Here is a 19,458-nt window from a genome sequence, read left to right on the forward strand (position 1 = left end):
GGAAATTAGTATGAGGGAAAAAAAATGCTTACTTCACACCATACTATTGAGCATTTCCAGCTGGACAGCCCAGAAATAAATCCATGTTTATATTCACTTGATTTCTGACAGACACACAAGTAATCTTATAGAAAGGAAACTAATGGTGCTACAATGACTGGAAATTCGTATTTAAGAAAATGTCTACCTCATGCCATACTACTAGGAATTAAAAAGGAACAAACTACTAATACATGCAATATGGATGAATTTTAAAAATATATAGTACATAAAAAAGAGTACATAATATATTATTCCATTTATTGGAAGTTCTGGAAGAGGCACAATTATCTATGGTAGAAAAAAAATCAGAATTCATGGGCCTGGAGTGGGGATAAGGATTGACTGGGAAGAAGCACGAGGGAACCTTCTTCAACAAGGGTAATGTTTAGATTTTTAAAGGGATTTAACTTACATGGGCTTATATATTAGCCAAAGCTCATGGAATGGTACACTTAAGGTATCCATTTCACTACATATAATTTTACACCAAAAATTAAAAAAAAATCCTCAACAAATATTGAATTCTAGTTAATGATATTTATTCTGAAGTGCTTAGGAGGTACATTTACAACTGCAACTTACTTTGAAATATGTCAAAATATAAGATGGACTGATGGATTAAAAGACAGAGAGAAGTATATGACAGAGCAAAGAAGATCCAGGTAGTAGGTATTTGAGTGCTCACTGTACAACTGTTTCAACTTTTCTGTATGTTTGAAAATTTTTATTATTTTGGAAAAACACATTGTAAATGAAACAAAGGGAGAAGTAGGTAAGATATTAATTAAACTTATTAAATTGAATAGGATGACTTGATGAACACCATAACATAGGATTTACTTTAACAAGAAAGCAGAAGTAGTGAACAGAGCAGTAGGTTTTAAAAGTACTTTCATTTTAAAATGAAGAGTTTGAGACTAAAAAGGTATCCATATTTTGCGATTACTTTAGCTTACATCCTATTGCATATAATAGTATAGTAAGTTCTAATTTATTTTATGTGGCATCATATATAAACATACGATTTATTGTCCTCCTCCTTCAACATTACTAAGAAATGGCATAAGAATCCATGACAAGAGAACCTGAATGGACAACTCAAGCTGGCAAAGTATGATTTCAATGAATCTGATTCCTTAATATCAGCCATTCTGCATGAGTGAAAACAATGGCAAAAACCTTAAAAGCAGTCAAATAATAAGAAAATCAGTGTAAAATATGTACATGGTCTCCCACAAACTGAGGGGAAAAAAAGGTTAAAAAATCCAACAGAAAATCAGGTAAAGGGTAAGAACAGACAATTCAAAGAAGAGGAAGTAAAAAGGGCTGATAAATATGTAATATTTTCAGGTTTCCAAGCACTCAGGAAACTAAGTAAGATATCACCTTATACCTGCCAAACTGTCAAAATTTACGTATACTGCTAACCTCCAATACCACTGAGAGTATGAGGAAAGGACATTTTCCTAGAGTGTTATTTGCATATGAATCTTATGACATTCTGTCATATAATCTGACAGCATCTATTAAAATAAAAGATGTGCTTACCCTTTGATTTACCAACCTGTCTTTTAGGAGTTTATTTTAGAGAAAGAAAAGCAGGTACGTACAATTGTTCAAGGATTGTTTTCAAAGCATTATTTGTTAAGAGCTAAAAACTGGAAACAACCTGAATGTCTATCAAATGGAAAATAGCTGGATTTACAATGTTAGAATCGTATTATGAAATACTGTATACTATTAAAAAAATGAGTTCAAGTAACATGGATTAGCCCATAAAAGGTCTATTATCTACTGTTAAAGAAAGCAACAATAGAGTATGGTCCCATTTTTAAAATTTTAGTAGGCTTTATGCCCAGAGAGGAGCCCAATGCAGGGCTTAAACCCACAACCCTGAAATCCAGGCCTGAGCTGAAATCAAGAGTTGGGACGCTTAACCAACTGAGCCACGCAGGTGCTCCAAGTTGACAGATATTTTATTTTTTTTTTCAAGGATTTTTTATTTATTTGACAGACAGATCACAAGCAGGCAGAGAGGCAGGCAGAGAGAGAGAGACGAGGAGGCAGGCTCCCTGCTGAGCAGAGAGCCCGCCGTGAGGCTCGATCCCAGGACCCCGGGACCATGACCTGAGCCGAAGGCAGAGGCTTTAACCACTGAGCCACCCAGGCACCCCTGACAGATATTTTAAACAGAGGGGGAAAGTCGTGTCCGTCTATGTATAGGTATATATATTTGTATAAACATGAAAGTGTTGAAGAAACCACACTAAACTATTAACATAACCTCAGAAGTAGGCACAAGGGCATGGGGAAGCTTTGTAACTTGATATCATGACATGTATTAACTTTATAATTTAAAAACAATTTAAGAATCTTTGTAAAAGGAGAAAAGGCATTTCAAAAAGCATAATTACAAATTATACTGTCCCCAAATGACTGTCAATTGAAGTAGATTGGCCTGTTAATGGTAGTTTAAGTAATCACAGATTGGCTAAAATGCCATCACCAAGATGCTAGGAAATGTGGAGAAAATAAATAAGGCAGAGAGAATAAAGAAATAAACTTAAAATATGTACAAAAAAAAAATAAGCTGCACTTGAATCTGACTTCGCCATCTGTTAATAGTTTAGTAACCCTGGGCAAATTACATGACCCCCATCACTCAAAGCCTCAGTTTCCTTTCTGTAAAAGGGACAAAAAAATTCAAACTCAAAGGAGTGCTATTAAGATTAGGCACTGAGTAAGTGGCTAAACCAAGTAATACATGTTAATATTAATGCTTATCATTACTGGTATAGAAGAGAAAATACTCATAAAATAGTTAATATCATAATGGAAGGAATTACATTGAAATAAAAAATATGGGATAAAAACAGGACATAGATTCTAGGTCCCAGAAAGTGCCAGCAGATATGAAAGCAAAATTGTGGAGGAGAAAATCTGTAAAACTTAAATTTGGATTTGAATAGTCACCTCTTCAGGTAGGCAATAATATAAATATAGAACCAAGTGTTTGCTTAAGATCCTGTAACTAGGAACTTGATGAATTTGATAAAGATTGGAGACCATGTATATTTCTAAAATATCTATGATCAAAAAATAATCTAGCTCTTTGAAATGAAGCAGCAAAAACAACCACTGTTCATTTTAGAAACTGGCAAGTGGTTGCCTAGGAAATACAGAATTTTAATGAATACATACACATGTACACATATATACACACAACGTATCATACATACATAAATAACTACATATATCACAAATTAAGTAATCCCTACCATTCCAATTTGAAAATGCAATTATACAATTAAGGCAGAAATAATGTTACCTTTATGTAGGACACAGATATAGATTTACCCTATTCCTTTACAATGAATATGGATTTAACCAAAAAAGAGAGGCAGAGATGGGACGATATTAAAAAAGAGAACTAATACTGATAAAGCCATTTTAGTTAACAAGGACTAAACCATTAACATTAAAAACTGTCCTTACTTGAAAGAGTCCGAAAGCTGTCCTCGTGTTCTGAATGGCATATACCATCAAAACACTGATTGGCTGTCAAATCGGCAGATTCTAAAACCCTATAATTGAAAGAATATAATTTCAAATCAAATTGCATAAAACAAAGTCAATATGATCAGTTTAGTTCTATCCTTATAAACCAAGAAATCAATGAAATTGTATAAAAATTATGTGGGTATGTGTATCACTTCTTCAGTAGAAGGTCTATGGCTACCCCAAAGGTACTCTAAATTTAAAAAACTTGATTCTACAAAGATATGAGTAAAACAGTAGGATGATGAAATGCTGCAAACAAAAATAAACTGGGAATTTAATGATGGCATTCTGTTAGAAGAATCTCATTCCAGAGTCCAAAAGTGAAAGTGCTCTATATCGGGCAATATAAGAAATAAGTAAAACTGAGACAAGATTATTAAAATAGCTAATTTAATTGGTTTTAAAAGTCATGCTGATTTCAATACGTTAAAATGTAAAAATAGTATTTCATTTCAACTTACTGAATGGGGTTTATTTTCTAGAGCTCTTTAAGATATGCAGAAGATTTATTTTTACTTTTGTAGATTACTGGTGAAAAAGTTTCTGTACACAGTGAGCATTAGGGATGTGTCACAAAAAAGAAAGCTGCCAATGTAGCAGGACTTAAGATACTATTCACTTTCTGGGCACATCGAAAAGTTTTTAAAATATGATACTCCAAAACACTTATGATACCGATTTTATCAGTCACAGGCACTTTAAAGAGATAATATTTTTCATGGCAGGATTACGTATGTTTGGAATTCTAGATATTTATCAAGTCTTCCAAACTCTAGCTAAACTCCAGTTTCAACTGTCTGTTGGTGTACTTGGGAAATGTGCCCAATGGTGGAAGAAAAAAGAGCACAAGCACAGAGTAGACCTAAATGCACAAGTAACTACTGGAAACCTAAGACTACATTCCTAGCTCTGCTATTATTTAGCTATTTGAACCTGCGATTGCTTGATTTGTTTCATTTGGTTCATCTATTTAAACAAATGGATAGTTGGCACAAGTCATGAGGATCGATTACAAAGAACTTACCAGATCCATCCACCCCAGTCCAGTACAACAATATCTTGGAAGCAGCTTAATTAATACCTTATTTACAATTTCTAAATAGGCATATAATATGCTTACTTTTTCAATTGATCCACATCAGAGTTACTCTCTGGCAAGACTCTGATTCCCCGGCCGTAACTGGTACCGCCATGGAGATGAAACTCTAGAGCTAACAATGTTGCCTGGTTCTCCGAATTCACTGACTGAAGTTTGGTATGGAGGCTATAAATTCTAAGAAAGCTTCCAACCTAAAAATATATTATTTATTATTTAGAAAATGTCAAAAAATCAAACAATTTCTGATACATAAAATACTTAACAAAGCAATGTGGGGCATAAGACCAACAATCAGGGGTACTTACTGATCAGAAAGGTCCTGGTGTGTTATACCGGTCTGTGCTAGGTATTAGCCCTAAGGACACTGTATCAAAACCAAAATGTGGGGGCGTCTGGGTGGCTCAGTGGGTTAAAGCCTCTGCCTTCGGCTCAGGTCATGATCCCAGGGTCCTGGGATCGAGCCCGGCATTGGGCTCTCTGCTCTGCGGGAAGCCTGCTTCCTCTCCCCGCTCTCTCTCTGCCTGCCTCTCTGCCTACTTGTGATGTCTCTCTCTCTCTGTCAAATAAAGAAAATCTTTAAAAAAAAAAAAAATCTTTAAAAAAAACAAAAAACAAAAAACCAAAATGTGTTTCTGTGTGTGTGTGCATAGAAAAGTACATGGGTGTATGTGTGTATATATATCCATATATATACACACACACATATAAATATATATGTATATGTTTACATAAACGCATGTATACACATCTACATACAATATATAAGTACATGTATACATGCATGTATCTCTCTATGTATGTATCCATCTGTATGTTTTTTTCCAAATGGAAGACATATTTCCATGTCAGAGATATCAAAGTGTGAAATAAGACTGAGTCTTAGCATTAATAAAATGCAGTAGTTAAGAAACCATTGCTTAAACTCAAACTCAAGCCCTCTAATTGATTTGGAAAACTGTTTGAGATTACTGAAAATAACTTGTTTTAGCTACTTTAAGGTAAGATTTGGAACGCCTGGGTGGTTTCAGTTCGCTAAGCGTCTGCCTTTGGCTCAGGTCATGATCCTCGATCAGGCGGATCAAGCCCCGCCTTGGGAGGGGGTTCCGTGGTCAGAGGGGAATCTGTTTCTCCCCCTCCTCTCTGTTCATGCTTACTCATCTCACTCGTGCGCTCTGTCGCTATCTTTGTCTCTCTCTCTAATAAATATAAAAAAAAATCTTTAAAAAAAGATTTAATTAAATGATTGCTAAAATACTCTCATTATGAGAATACTAGAATTTTAAAAAATGTAATATTAAAATATTCCCCTATTCCACAAGTTTTATGGAAAGAAAACTTTTGTAATAAGCACTGTGCCTATACAATTCTGAGTTCAAATACCAGATTAAACCAATTATAATTTTGAACTAAATATTCTATAATTGTAGATACCTTGCTTAATCTTAAAAATGTCCTTTAAATGTAGAGTATTTGATATTCTTTTAATGTAGAAGACTTAAAATGACAGATATAGAATGTTAATCAAAGAAACTGACACCTACTCAAAGAAAGAAGCTATATAAACTTTTTCCTCCCAGTACTGTTTTTGTAAGGAGGTGGGATTTAGGTCTTTTTTTTCTTTTTCCACTGACCCCTACAATATGGCACGGGTGCAGGATAAAAAGAGTCAGAGAAGGAAAACACAGAAAGAAAAAAGAAAAGACGACAAAACTGATTTTCCTCATGGTATCCAAAGTAGACACTGGAAGAAAAAACTTCTATTTACTTTTGTCTCACTCTTTCTGGACATTTATCATTCTGTGATTCTTTTAAAATATAGGTAACACACCAGTATAGTATATAAAAAGAACTTAAAGAAGACCTAAACATGTGCTGGTCCATGGCTGGCTTTGTCAGTAGAGCATGTGACCCTTAATCTTGGGGTCATGAGTTCCAGTCCCACACTGAGTGAAGAGTTTACTTAAAATAAATAAATAAATAAAACCACCTCCCTCTAGAGATATGCCCTACTGTGTAGATATAAAAAAAAATTTTTAAAGGCCTGAACACATGGAGAAAGAGATCATATTCATAAACAAAAAACTTCAACATTATAAAGATAGTAATCTCCCCCCCCAAATTAATTTTTAAAATCAGTGTAATTTCAATCAAAATCCCCAGTGTCTTTTACGGAATTTGAAAAGCTGATCTGAAAATGTGTATGAACGTGAACAGCAAGTCAAGTCTGAAAACTAAACTGGAAAGGGAGAGGGGAAGGTTTGCTTGATCTACAGAATATTATTTATTTATTTATTTAATATTTATTTATTTATATGTCAGAGAGAGAGACGGAGCACAAGCAGGCAGAGCGGCAGGCAGAGACAGAGAGAGAAGCAGGCTCCCCGCTGAGCAAGGAGCCCAGTGTGAGACTTGAACCCAGGACCCTGGGATCATGACCTGAGCCAAAGGCAGCAGTTTAACTGACTGAGCCACCCAGGCGTCCCTACAGAGTATCATTTAAAAATAAAGCTATAAAAAATAAAAATAAAGCTATAATAATTAAGACCCTGTGGTATTAATGCAGATACATATATGAACATGGATATATCTTAAAAATGTAATTTCAAAGAAAGTAAATTAGAGAATAATACATATATTATATGTATTTTTCAGAGATAAGTACTTAAAGCATAATAAACATGCGTGTACATAACTATGTATTAGGATAAACAGAAGGAAGATACTAGGGAGCAAAAACTAAGAATGAACAGAGGTACAAAGAAGATTCAGTATGTAGAGATTTATGTTCTAAAAATTAAAAGTACCTGAAATTATTGTAATAGAACATTTAAAAATGTTAAGTTTAAAAGAAAATGTTAAGTTTAGATGATTGATAGGCACATGGATATTTATTACACTAACTTTTCTACTACTGTCTTTCATATAAAACAACAAAGACCAAGAAAGAATTTATTTATATAGTCTATCAAGATCACAAACTGTTATTTCCAGAAATTCCTTCTGGAGGAGGCATTGTATTTTTTTTTTTAAGCTTGCTAAATATACTATGAAATGTGCCAGATGTTCTACTATAATAGACACATATCGCTTAGTCTTGTCAGTAATGGGGTAAGATTCTAAACATAGAAGTGAGGGAGTCATAACCAAAATTATAAAAATACACTTTCAAAAACTGTGATAAAATCATTTCAGTAAACATCAAAAATAAAGCAAAGCAAATAAAGCTATTAAAAAATTATTATCCCTTTAGAAATAATTTTAATATTCATTACAAACAATCGAGAAATTCCCTCCATATGTCTGAAAATAACCAGTCGAACTATAGCTCTTGGGTCACTGAAGGCCAAAACATAATTATGACTAAGTATTTTTATAATTATTTTTAAATTATGTCAGGATAGGACTGATGATTGGGAATCTAACAGTTTAATTTCTAGACAAAAAGTTCAAAATATTTGTGTGTGTGTGTGTGTGTGTGTGTGTGTGTCTTTCCATGTATATGTGGGTTTATGCATGTGTGCCTGCGTTAACACTTAAAAGCAAAATTGAAGAAAAATGTTAAGAATGATTTCAATTATAAAACATATATAAAAGCCAATTATATTATACTTTAAGATTCTTTTAATTATTCATTATTAAAAATAATTTTTCCTGTTCCTATACAACAAAAATCTGTTCCATGTATTTCAGTATAAAAATGCAATTTCGAACAGCTGTCTTCAAGTACTGATAAGAATTCATTTGTATCAATGTCATCTGACTCAGGATTTCTTAATATCAAATTGTATAAAGTTGTCTTAAAACAAATAAAATGGGATGCCAATATACATTAAATAAAAGCCTCCAGTTACATTACTTACAGAGAGAAAATCCTTTTCATTTTTCTATTATATTACAGATAAATAATGTAATGTTATGGTATTTTCAGAAAAAGATTAAGTGCCCTATAGTTTCTTAGTAATGTGTGCTCAGAGCACCCTCTAGTGGGTGAGATAAAGCAGACAAAAAGGGGTCTGAAAAAAATCTGACATAAATTCACACTCATTCACTAGTAGATATTATTTACTTCATCCTTACTAAAAGGAAAACACTGTGCTAGGTGCTGTTCAGGACCTGGACAAGGGAATCAGGACAAGCGAGGGAGAACAGAAAGACCTATAAAAGCAGCACAGAGAAAGAGAAGGGAATTAAACTGTGAAAGTAGAATCTAAAAATGTAAATCTTTTTCATTCATAAGAACTCTATGTGTATTTTTTTTTTAAGATTGTATTTATTTTACTTGAGACAGAGGGATTGAGCACACAAGCCGGTGGGTAAGAGAAAGAGGGAAAGGGAGAAGCAGGCACCCCGCTGAGCAGGAAGCAGGATGCAGGGCTTGATTCCAGGACCCCAGGATCATGACCTGACCCCAAGACAGATGCTTCACCTACTGAGACACCCGGGTGCCCCAAAACTCTGTATTTAAAAAAGACTCTGAATTGGTTTTATCATTACATTTGTTTTCAAAATAAAGTAATCAATGTAGAGAAAATTAGGGAAAAGCATCAAAATGCATCTTCAGCGTCATTTTATCTTTATATGTTGGGTATGAAAGCATGTACACACACACATAAAGGACAAGAAAATTCAGTTATCACCTTCCTGGATCCTGACTTTAACCTAATTTATTGATTTGAGTTTATTTGGGTGGGTTTATTTGTGTGTCTGAGGAACGATTTCCTTTTTCAAGAACATTTATTTACAAAGGGAAACTGGGCATAAAATTCAGATCTAAAACAACTGCAATTCACTTTTACTGTTTTCTTCCCATAAGTAGGCCATATAACTTTCTATAAGTAGGCTGTATAACTCCCTAAAGGTAGGACAGAATCTATTTGCAATAAAGAAAGTCATTTCTTTATACTGCTTAAAAGGACTGATCCTGGAAACAAACACTATGTTCAAATACTGGCTTCACCCAAGTAGCCATGAAATCTTGGGCTTAACCTGTGACTGCTCAGTTTTCTCATTTGTAAAATGTGAAAGGTGACAATACCAACTGCACACGATAGTACTAAATACATATGATGTGCTTAACAAATATTACTATTATTATTGCTATTATTGATGCCACTTGTTGCTAGAAAAGATACTTGCAAATAAAGGAATTAAAAAAATAAAATAAATAAAATATTCCCAATATTAATAATCAAGAAGTGCCATATCTGGACAGTTCACTTTTACCTAAAAAATAACTCAAAAGCAGTGAGCAAATTCTAATAAACTGTATAGTATAAACACACACAATTTATGAGGTGGATTAACAATTTCTGAAACTGGGGCACCTGGGTGGGTCAGTGACTTAAGCCTCTGCCTTTGGCTCAGGTCATGACATCAGGATCCTGGGATCCACTCCCCCACCCCCCACACCCACAACTGCTTCGCCCCCCACTTGTGATCTATCAAATAAAATATTAAATCTTAAAAAAAGTTTCTTAAATTAATGAGTACAAAGTTGTAGGCTAGATTTTGAAAAATCAATTAGTAAAGCTTACCATTTAAGCTTACGAATATTTTATACAACTTCATACAAAAAACTTTTCCTGGAAATTTCCAGGGAATTTCTTTAATTCTACTTTAAAAAGTTGTTAAACCAGTATAACTTAATGTATCTTCCAATAATTGAGTTTTTTTCTAATAATTTGTTTTCAAAATATTTTACAAATTAAAAATTAAAGAAAAAATAAATTCGGAGTTAATTTCTAGACCTCAAATATCACCTGTAAATGAGATTTAACCCGCATTTATAAAAACAAAAAGAGCAAACACTTGCTACTCAACATCACCTTCAGAGATTTTGCCACTTGAACATGATTATCATAGACTAAAATGTCTACTGTCAGATTCTGCAGCCGATGGATATGACTTAAATCTCCTTCAAGTACAAGGTCTTGTATTAAGACTCTCCAAGATGGGAACGGGGTCCTGGTGCCATCCCATACCTGCCATAATAGGGTAGAGCAAAGTTTAATGATCATTTTGTGTAACTGTAAAAGATTTTTAAAAGAGTTTTATTTGCTGTTAATAATTTAAACTTAAATAAAGGTATTCCCCCAAATACCTGCTGAACTTTAAATATGGTGTATATTCTGGTTGTAAAGGACTGCACAGATATAGGACATGTAGTAAATGTAAAGAGGAAAAAAATTCACACTACTTAGAAAAAAGTACTAACATATTGTTGAATTTATCCTTCTTACCAGCTTATATATAAACCCTTATGACTATATCTGCTAATTTTCTTAAGTATAAATCCCTAACTTTTAGAAATGTATTCTAAACTTTGCTCATTTTTTCACTTTGTTCTAATTCAGAAAAGGCCTTTAAAGTACAGATAGAAACATTTGGTTTATGGTAGAGGCTATGAATTCAAATGCCTGAAAATCATGAGTGCAGGAAAAGGAAAAGATATATTGGATTGCTATGTAAACCATGCTGAGACAAAGGGCACAGGATGAGTAAGTATGTACTACATCACCCTCAACATGTCAGCTAGCCTGTGTTGTGCTAGGCTTTTAAGACACTGCTACGCTTTGTTATAAAAGGGCATGGCAAGAGACATCTGGCATGAGGTAAGAAATGCCTCTGTATGTAAGAAATTTGGCTGGACAAGAGAAACAGGCTTACTGAACAGAAAACACTGATATTTCTACAAGAGAGGTTGTCTGCCAGGGTCAGCTTACAGAGGAAGTATTCAATAATGTTGGTGACTGGCCAAATTTCAAATAAACAATCGCTGAGTTTGGGTCACTCACTGTTCCCTAGATTATTCAAAAAACCAGAACAAACACTTTGGAAATAGTTACATTATATGTCCCAAACATTTTTCTCCCCTTGGAAACTGTTCCTTCATTTCACATATACTGTTTTTGTGACTTCAAAATAGCTTTCTAGACGAAGCCACCAGTCTTTTGGGGGAGGAGCTGAGAGAGTAGAGTGTTGCTACATTATTTTTATGCTTCAGTTTTAATCACTTACAACCTAGTCTTTTTTTTTTCTTTTTAAATAAATTCTAGAACTTTTGTAATTTTATATCAATACTTAATCTGTTAGAATTTGTATATTTTATAAATAGATCTGACTCCTTTTTCCAAATAGGTAACAATAACCATTCAACAATCTGTCTTCATCAATCTGAAATGACACTTGTTATGTTTATCATGAATATATTATTTGTACAGTGTAGAGTGGTTTTTTTTGTTTGTTTGTTTGTTTTACGATTATTTATTTATTTGAGAGAGAGAAAGAAAAAGAGGGAGCACAAGCAGGGGGAGTGGGAGAGGGAGAAGCAGGCTTCCCACTGAGCAGGGAGCCTGATGTGGGCCTCAATCCCAGGACCCTGGGACCATGACCCGAGCTGAAGGCAGACACTTGACTTTTTTTCTTTTTTAAAGACTTTATTTATTTATTTGACAGAGATCACAAGTAGGCAGAGAGGCAGGCAGAGAGAGGAGGAAGCAGGCTCCCCGCTGAGCAGAGAGCCCGATGTGGGGCTCAATCCCAGAACCCTGAGATCATGACCTGAGCTGAAGGCAGAGGCCTTAACCCACTGAGCCACCCAGGCACCCCAACTTAACTTTTTTTATAGCATGCAATTATTTTTTGAGTATTTCACGTGCATATAAATGTGTCACTTTCAACTTTAAAAACTTCATCTTTTATTCAGGGATTTCTATCTTCCCCATTCCTTCAAAAGGGCAAGGTATAAATGATGATAAAGCTAAACCCAATACTCGTGCTTCTGTACTCTCTTATCTTACTGTTTGAGTCAGATAGGAGCAGAACTGAAGCAGTGCTTGTTTAAATGTATTCTGCATAGGATGGGTAGACGAGGATTAATATCAGACAACTGACTTTTTCAGAAGCTATTCATGAGTCGGGGAGCCTGGGTGGTTCAGTCGTTAAGCGTCTGCCTTGGGTTCAGGTCATGATCCCAGGGTCCTGGGATCAGGCTCCTGGGACTGCGCTCCCTGCATCAGGTTCCCTGCTCAGCTGGAAGCCTGCTTCTCCCTCTCTCAGTCTCCCTGCTTGTGTTTCCTCTCTCACTGTGTCTGTCAAATAAATAAATAAAATCTCTCTCTCTTTTTTTTTTTTTTTTAAAGAAGCTACTCATGAGTAAATTGAGGTAGGTATAAACAAAGATCAGATGGGTCTTACATTACTATTTATTTATTTGTTTATTCAAGATTTTTTTAATTTATTTGACAGAGACAGAGAGATAGGGAACACAAGCAGGGGGAGTGGGAGAAGGAGAAGCAGGTTTCCCGTTGAGCAGGGAGCCTGATGCGGGGCTCAATCCCAGGACTCCGGGATCATGACCCGAGTCCAAAGGCAGACGCTTAAGAGACTGAGCCACCCAGGTGCCCCTTACATTACTTTTTAAAAATCATGCTGATACGTATTGCATGGAGTACTGGGTGTGGTACAAAAACAATGAATACTGTTATGCTGAAAAGAAATTTAAAAAAAAAATCATGCTGATTTAAAAACAAAACAGAACAAGAACAAAAATAAACACTTCAAAACTATCTGTGATCTACCCAATGAAACAGGCAGTGAAATGACATGGGAAAAGAACCCAACATGAATTAGCCAAGAAAGTAAATAGGAAGGCTACCCTGACAGGGAAGCAGAAATACGAGTATGTAGAACTGCAACTAAAATATAACATAAAAAACAACTTTATATTTTATTAATACTAAAATAAGAAATAAATAAAGCATAAACTATATTTAAGCTATTGAGAATGTTATTTTTCTCTGAAAGTATAAGTTCAAGAGTAGAGTTGCATGAATATCCAGGCTCATCAAAAATGGTAAGTTAGACTTAAAATTCTTAATATAATATATAGTATGCACATTTATCCCACCAGAATGAAATATAAGCTCTGTTTAGATATGTAGGTGGGGCTAATTTATAATTTCAAGTATTTAAAATATCTACCTTTAGAAGAAATGATGCTCCATCCACTTCTGCTTTGCCCAAGAGCTGACAAGTCAGGTCAAAATACTGCAGTGGTTGAACATCACACAATTTTACCAATGTCGAAGAAGGTGAAATATGAGTTGATGCCCAAACACGTAAAGCTTCTACCATTTTGTGGTCCTCGGCAGTGAAGTTAAAATACTTGCTTGAAGTACGAGGTATGATAGGAGCTCCCAAAGTTCCCTCAAATGTCAAAGACGCAAAGCCAGAGCTGGTGATACCCTGAGTCTCCTTTTTATACACTTGGATCTAACAAAATTGGGCAAAGCAGAAAACAAAACAGCTTACTGACGCAGAACCCCAAAACTCAAGAAATTTGAAAGATTATAAAGTCTTGCCAGGATAGTTAATAGAAGATATGCTTATTTAATATATTTTACTTAATTAGCACACAAAATTATAAAAGTCAACTGGGCTGTATCAAGATCCACAAGCAGCATGTAAACTTAGAACACTATGTAGTATTTATTTCTATTTTTTAAAGGTCTAGGTAGTCGACTCCCTGATCCTACCAGGCTTGCACTTTTACATTTATTACTTTTCTTACTAATGTGTAATTTACAAAGGGAAAAGTAAGTAAGTGACAATTATTTATGACCATTACAAGGAAAATCAGAATGCTTAAATACAAGACTTCAAAGTGAATAAAATGCAGGGAGGCGAAGGTGTCACCAGTCTGGCTGAGGGACAAGTTAAGACACAAAGATTGGCTTTCGAATTCTGAGGCCTGGCTGGGAGATGCAGGTGCATTTAGCATGGTTACATCTTCATTAAGCAATCTTTTTATCCTTATGAAAATCCCCCCGCTTTTAATCTCCCTCAATACTCCGTCTGATATTAATATAGTGCTTTCATTTTCCTTATGCTTATTGTTTGCTTGGTGTATCTTTTCTATAGTTTTACTTATAACTTGTTTGTGAAGTCTTCATTTCTTGTAGGAAGTTGGTATTTATTCTTTTTTTATTCAGTCGAGTGTTTAGTCCATTTACATAAAATTATTGATATGATTATATTTAAGTCTATCTTACTTGTTTTCCTTTTGTGTCCTTCTTGCCTTTTAAAAACTGTTTTCCTATTGTTCCTTTCCTGTCTAATATTGAATTTACTAGTATTGTTTACCTCCTCTGAGCTATGAAAGAATCCTTATCTCAAAGTTTATTTGGGATCAATATAGTTCCACTGTATTATCCCTCCTTTCCATGTCATATTCCCCACTTGTCCATATCCCATTTTACACTTAAAGTGTAATAACCTTTGAAGGTATGTACTAACCTTTCGGTGGTTAATTCCACTTAACCACCCTAACCATTCTTTGTGCTATCGTTCATATTCTTCTACATATTTTATAAACTCCATGTTTACTAATGTTACCATTTTTCTTTTAAACAGTAATTTATCTTTTAATGAAATTATGGGAAGAAAAACTAAACAGTGTCTTTTATCATTTCCTTTGCTTTTAGTTATTTCCTAACCATCAAGTTCCTGGCTGGTAGCATTCTTTTTTGTCCTGAACACCATCCTTTAGCATTCAATAGTAGTAAAGATATGCTGACCGTGGATTCTCTCATTTTTGAAAAATATTTTCTCTGGATACAAAATTCCAGGTGAATCAATTTTCTATCACCACTTTAAATTTATCATTGCTTTGTTCCTCAAGTGCCATTAATTCTGATAAGAAATCAAAGACGGCTAGTATTACAGTTTCCTATATGGAATGTGTTATTTCTCTGCCAGCTCATTTCAAGTTCTTTTTTCAAATCTTTTTCAATGGTTTCACAGTGATTTGTTTAGGCATGCTTTGCTTTGTGGTGCCATGCACGGAGTGCACTGAGTTTCTAAAATCTGTAAGTCAACATTTTCCATCACATTTAGAAAAATTCTGGTTATTTCTATGTATTCCTATAAATATTTCTGTTTCCCATAGTTTTCTTGTGCATCTCAAATGATGTTTCAGAATTTGATATCATTGCACAGGTCCCCAGGGTTCTATCAATCTCTTATTTATCCTTATTCTTCAGATTAGATAAATTCTATTATCTATGTTCAAGTAAACATGATACAGCTAATCTATTAAGCCTATCCAGTAAATTTTTCATTAATAATAAAAATATTAATATATATATTTACTAAAGGATATGTATTAGACTGTTTATAGCAGCATATTATCCTCAAACTGAATGTCCCACAGAATATATAAATTCTGATGCATTTGCACACTTAACAATGAAAATGAACAAAGTGAAACTATATGCAGTAATATGGTTGACTCACATAAGTATTAGCCAGACATTAAAAAACCAAAACTTACAGTCTATTCTCTTTAAAATAAATAGAACTGAGAGATGTATATCCTACTTCAGTTAAACAACAGCAAGAATAACAACTAAAAACATGAGGAGGGAAGAGTGCACTGTCTGAAACAATAATATGTGAGAAGTAAGTTATTTTTTGAAGTTGGGATAAATTTGCTACGATGATAATATTTCTATTTCCTTTTTAACTTTACAAAAATATTCTCTACTATTCATCTATTCTCAGGGAAAGGGATTAGAGATAAAGAAGGTAATTCCCACCAAAACTAAGAGAGAACACACCAGAATATTGTGCTCATCTAGGGGCATTGCACTGACCATGAGGGACACAGATAAACTAAAGTATTAGAAGAAAAAAGACAACCAAGATAATGAAAGAGCTTTATGGAAACCCATATAACAAGAGGAAAAGATGAAGGGATTGAAATGCTTAAACCCTAAGGGATTTAAAATATTAAAGTATTTATTTATTTTTTTAAAATCACATACTATTTAATAGCTTAACCTTCATATTAAAGGTTTCCTTACATTCAGTTGATAGCATAATTTTAAAAGTACCAACATATCTGTTCATATTTTAACACATCTTTCATAAATGAAGTTCAACTTACTTTGATTTTATACTTAATGTCTCAATGCTTTTCACTGTACTTGAATTAATACAACAAACAGAAAAATAATACAACCTCTCAATCATTGTATAATTATTTTATAAAAAAGTAAAAAAAAAAAAAAGCCCTGTTGACTTAGGGTGTTTTTTTGTTTTTTTAACCAGCTCTACATGGAAACTTTAGACTATCAATCTACATTCAGAAGTGATAAGACAGCCTGCAATGAGGCTAAATCATGGCATCTAATGCATTTCTTGTGGAGGGAGGGCAGGCAGTTTGTCCAAATGAAGAGGTTTCTGAATATTAATATTTGATGTCTAATATTATTTATATTTGTTCTTGTCTCTTGAAAAGCTTACTGCCATGTTCTACCACAGCAACTACATAATTAGGGCTAACTAGAAAAATACACAGTTCTCTTCAAACAGATGAGTTCTGGACAGTACGAACTATACCTTCAACCTATGAAAGCGAACAATATCTCCATTTTTATAAATTATTGGAAGGGCTTCATAATTTCCACTAAAGAGCAGGCAGGTTAACTTTACATTTGTCTGGTCCACAATTGTTACAACTGAGCAATAATCTGGAAAACACAAAAGTATTTTACATTTTAGAACTTCAAAGCTTTTGACAAAGTTTAAGAATATGGTTGAATTCAAACCACTAAACAAACTCTTATCCCTCCTTTTAATTAAAAGTTTTGAGAACAGGATCAAAATACAGAGATAGTTTCTTGGCTCTCAAAATGCACTGCCAAATTATTCTGCAAGAGTGTTCCACAAAAATTAACTTTAGAAAGTTTAGTAAAACAAAACTAAAATTCTTAATTAGTATAAATTGTCGGGAGGGGTAGTAACTTTTTTATTACTTCAAAGTTTAGAAATCATGAAGCAGATAAACATGTGCAATTAAAATATAATTTTTAAAATAAATGTAATTAAAATTAGGGTGAAAACAAAGACTAGAAAGATATTTGAAGCAAATGTGATGAAGAGTCAGCATACTGCATAAAGAATCTATGAAAACTGCTTATAAAGCCCAGGACTTTACTGTGACTATGAAATTCAAAGGAACAAACAATTCATAGAAAATTACAACAACAGTTCAAAAAAAATAAGGATTTGCTAGTTTCTTACAGAAGATTACACATTAGAACAAGAAACATAGACACTTTAGCTGGCAAAATAGATTAATAGTTGGGATGTTGTGAAAATGAAAATTTCAAATACTGGTGGTAGTAAAAACTGTAACAGATGTTGCCTTTTGATATGCATGTTTCAGAAAGGTGCACACTGAGAAAATGTGTTGCCTTCTAGTCCTACCTAGTACCACAGTAATTACAATATCAATATTTGAAGAGCATAAACCCAGAACAGTGAAGGAGGAGAGGAGAAGGGAGTGAAGGAACAGGGGATTTTTTCAGGAATGTTTCAGGAAGATGGGAAAGCAAAGGGTTAGGGATAAAAAGTAGAGGGGAGACAATCCAGAACATAGCATAAAGTGGCTACAGTGAAGATGGGAGTCATTGGGATTAAGGGTGGAAGTGAAAAGCAGAGCCAAAATCAAGGTTAATTAAAAGTTGACACACACGGGGCACCTGGGTGGCTCAGTGGGTTAAAGCCTCTGCCTTTGACTCGGGTCATGATCCCAGAGTCCTGGGATCGAGCCCCACATCAGTCTCTCTACTCGGAGGGGAGCCTGTTTCCCACCTCTCTCTCTGCCTGCCTCTCTGCCTACTTGTGATCTCTGTCTGTCAAATAAATAAATAAAATCTTAAAAAAAAAAAAAAAGTTGACACACACAACAACTGTTTCAATAACCATGCATCCTGACCTCTACTGCCCAGGAAAATGATTTCAGGTTGGGAGGCAGAATATTTAAACTGACGACGTCCAGGAACACAAGCTGTTTTTCAAGGACATTTCACTGATTAACCAGGAAGTACTAAGGCTTCCGGTGTGGGAGTTATCACCCAGAATAAGTCCCTCTGCATTACCACCTTAGGGAGCCTACAGCCAGACAGGCAGCTCTCTTCCCACCCACCCCACAGTGACATTATCAATCAAGGCGCCTTATTAAAATTCTACTTGTCTCGGATTTCCCACTCAAGGAGGAGATAAATAGGAAAAGCAATCTTGAGAAAGCACAAAGCTGGAGGTACCACAATCTCAGACTTCAAGATGTACTACAAAGCTGCAGTAATCCAAAAAGTATGGAAAAACAAAGTACTTACATACAAAGCAAACAAGATGAGTGTCTATAACCTAGAACAAACCATACCTACATTTTAAAATATGAAGACAGTAAACAATTACCAGACACAGAGCAAAAAATGGAAGGAAGGAAGGACAATGCAGAGTGGAGGGGAGAGAAAGAAATGGAGCAGAAGAGAGCAGGAATGGAGGGACAGGGAAAAAGGAATGAGAGGGGAAAAAGAAGAAGAGAGGGGAGGGAAGAGAGAAGGAAGCCGGGAGGAAAAGAAATTTGCTTCTTTGAGGAAGGGGAAATAATTTAGAGAACATTAAAAAAACTTAAAATCAAAATCTTGGTAAGCATCTTCAAAGAGTAAATAATATTACATCTCATTTCTTAATACATCAGCAGGATCCACTGAAACCAAGTTTATATTCTGAGTTTGCTTTTTCAGTAGCTATATTTGTGAGGAGTATTGTTTCAAGACATTTTTCTCATAGCAGTCTTAAAAAAAATCAAAGATCAATTTTTTTAACAGATTGACACATTCTTTTTTGCAAGTATCATATGGCTCTACTGTACCCTTCTATAAATCCAAGATGCATTATGGCAT

The 19,458-nt window shown here is 34.4% G+C and overlaps 1 protein-coding gene across 8 annotated transcripts in view; it reads right to left on the minus strand.

Annotated features, from left to right (window-relative positions):
• POT1 (protection of telomeres 1) overlaps window positions 1-19,458 on the minus strand; it is a 78,244-nt gene that overhangs the window by 18,225 nt on the left and 40,561 nt on the right. For 7 of the 8 annotated variants that reach the window (XM_047694295.1, XM_047694291.1, XM_047694292.1 and 4 more), the window contains 5 exons: window positions 17,105-17,235; window positions 13,685-13,975; window positions 10,528-10,683; window positions 4,724-4,893; window positions 3,538-3,626 (listed from right to left, as the gene is read on the minus strand). In XM_047694295.1, the coding sequence (XP_047550251.1) occupies window positions 3,538-3,626; window positions 4,724-4,893; window positions 10,528-10,683; window positions 13,685-13,975; window positions 17,105-17,235 (837 nt within the window). The remainder of the gene's footprint in view (window positions 1-3,537; window positions 3,627-4,723; window positions 4,894-10,527; window positions 10,684-13,684; window positions 13,976-17,104; window positions 17,236-19,458) is intronic. The other variant, XM_047694296.1, reaches the window with a different exon arrangement.

The sequence above is a fragment of the Lutra lutra genome, chromosome 11 (genome assembly GCF_902655055.1).
Source record: "Lutra lutra chromosome 11, mLutLut1.2, whole genome shotgun sequence".
Taxonomy (NCBI): Eukaryota; Metazoa; Chordata; class Mammalia; order Carnivora; family Mustelidae; genus Lutra; species Lutra lutra.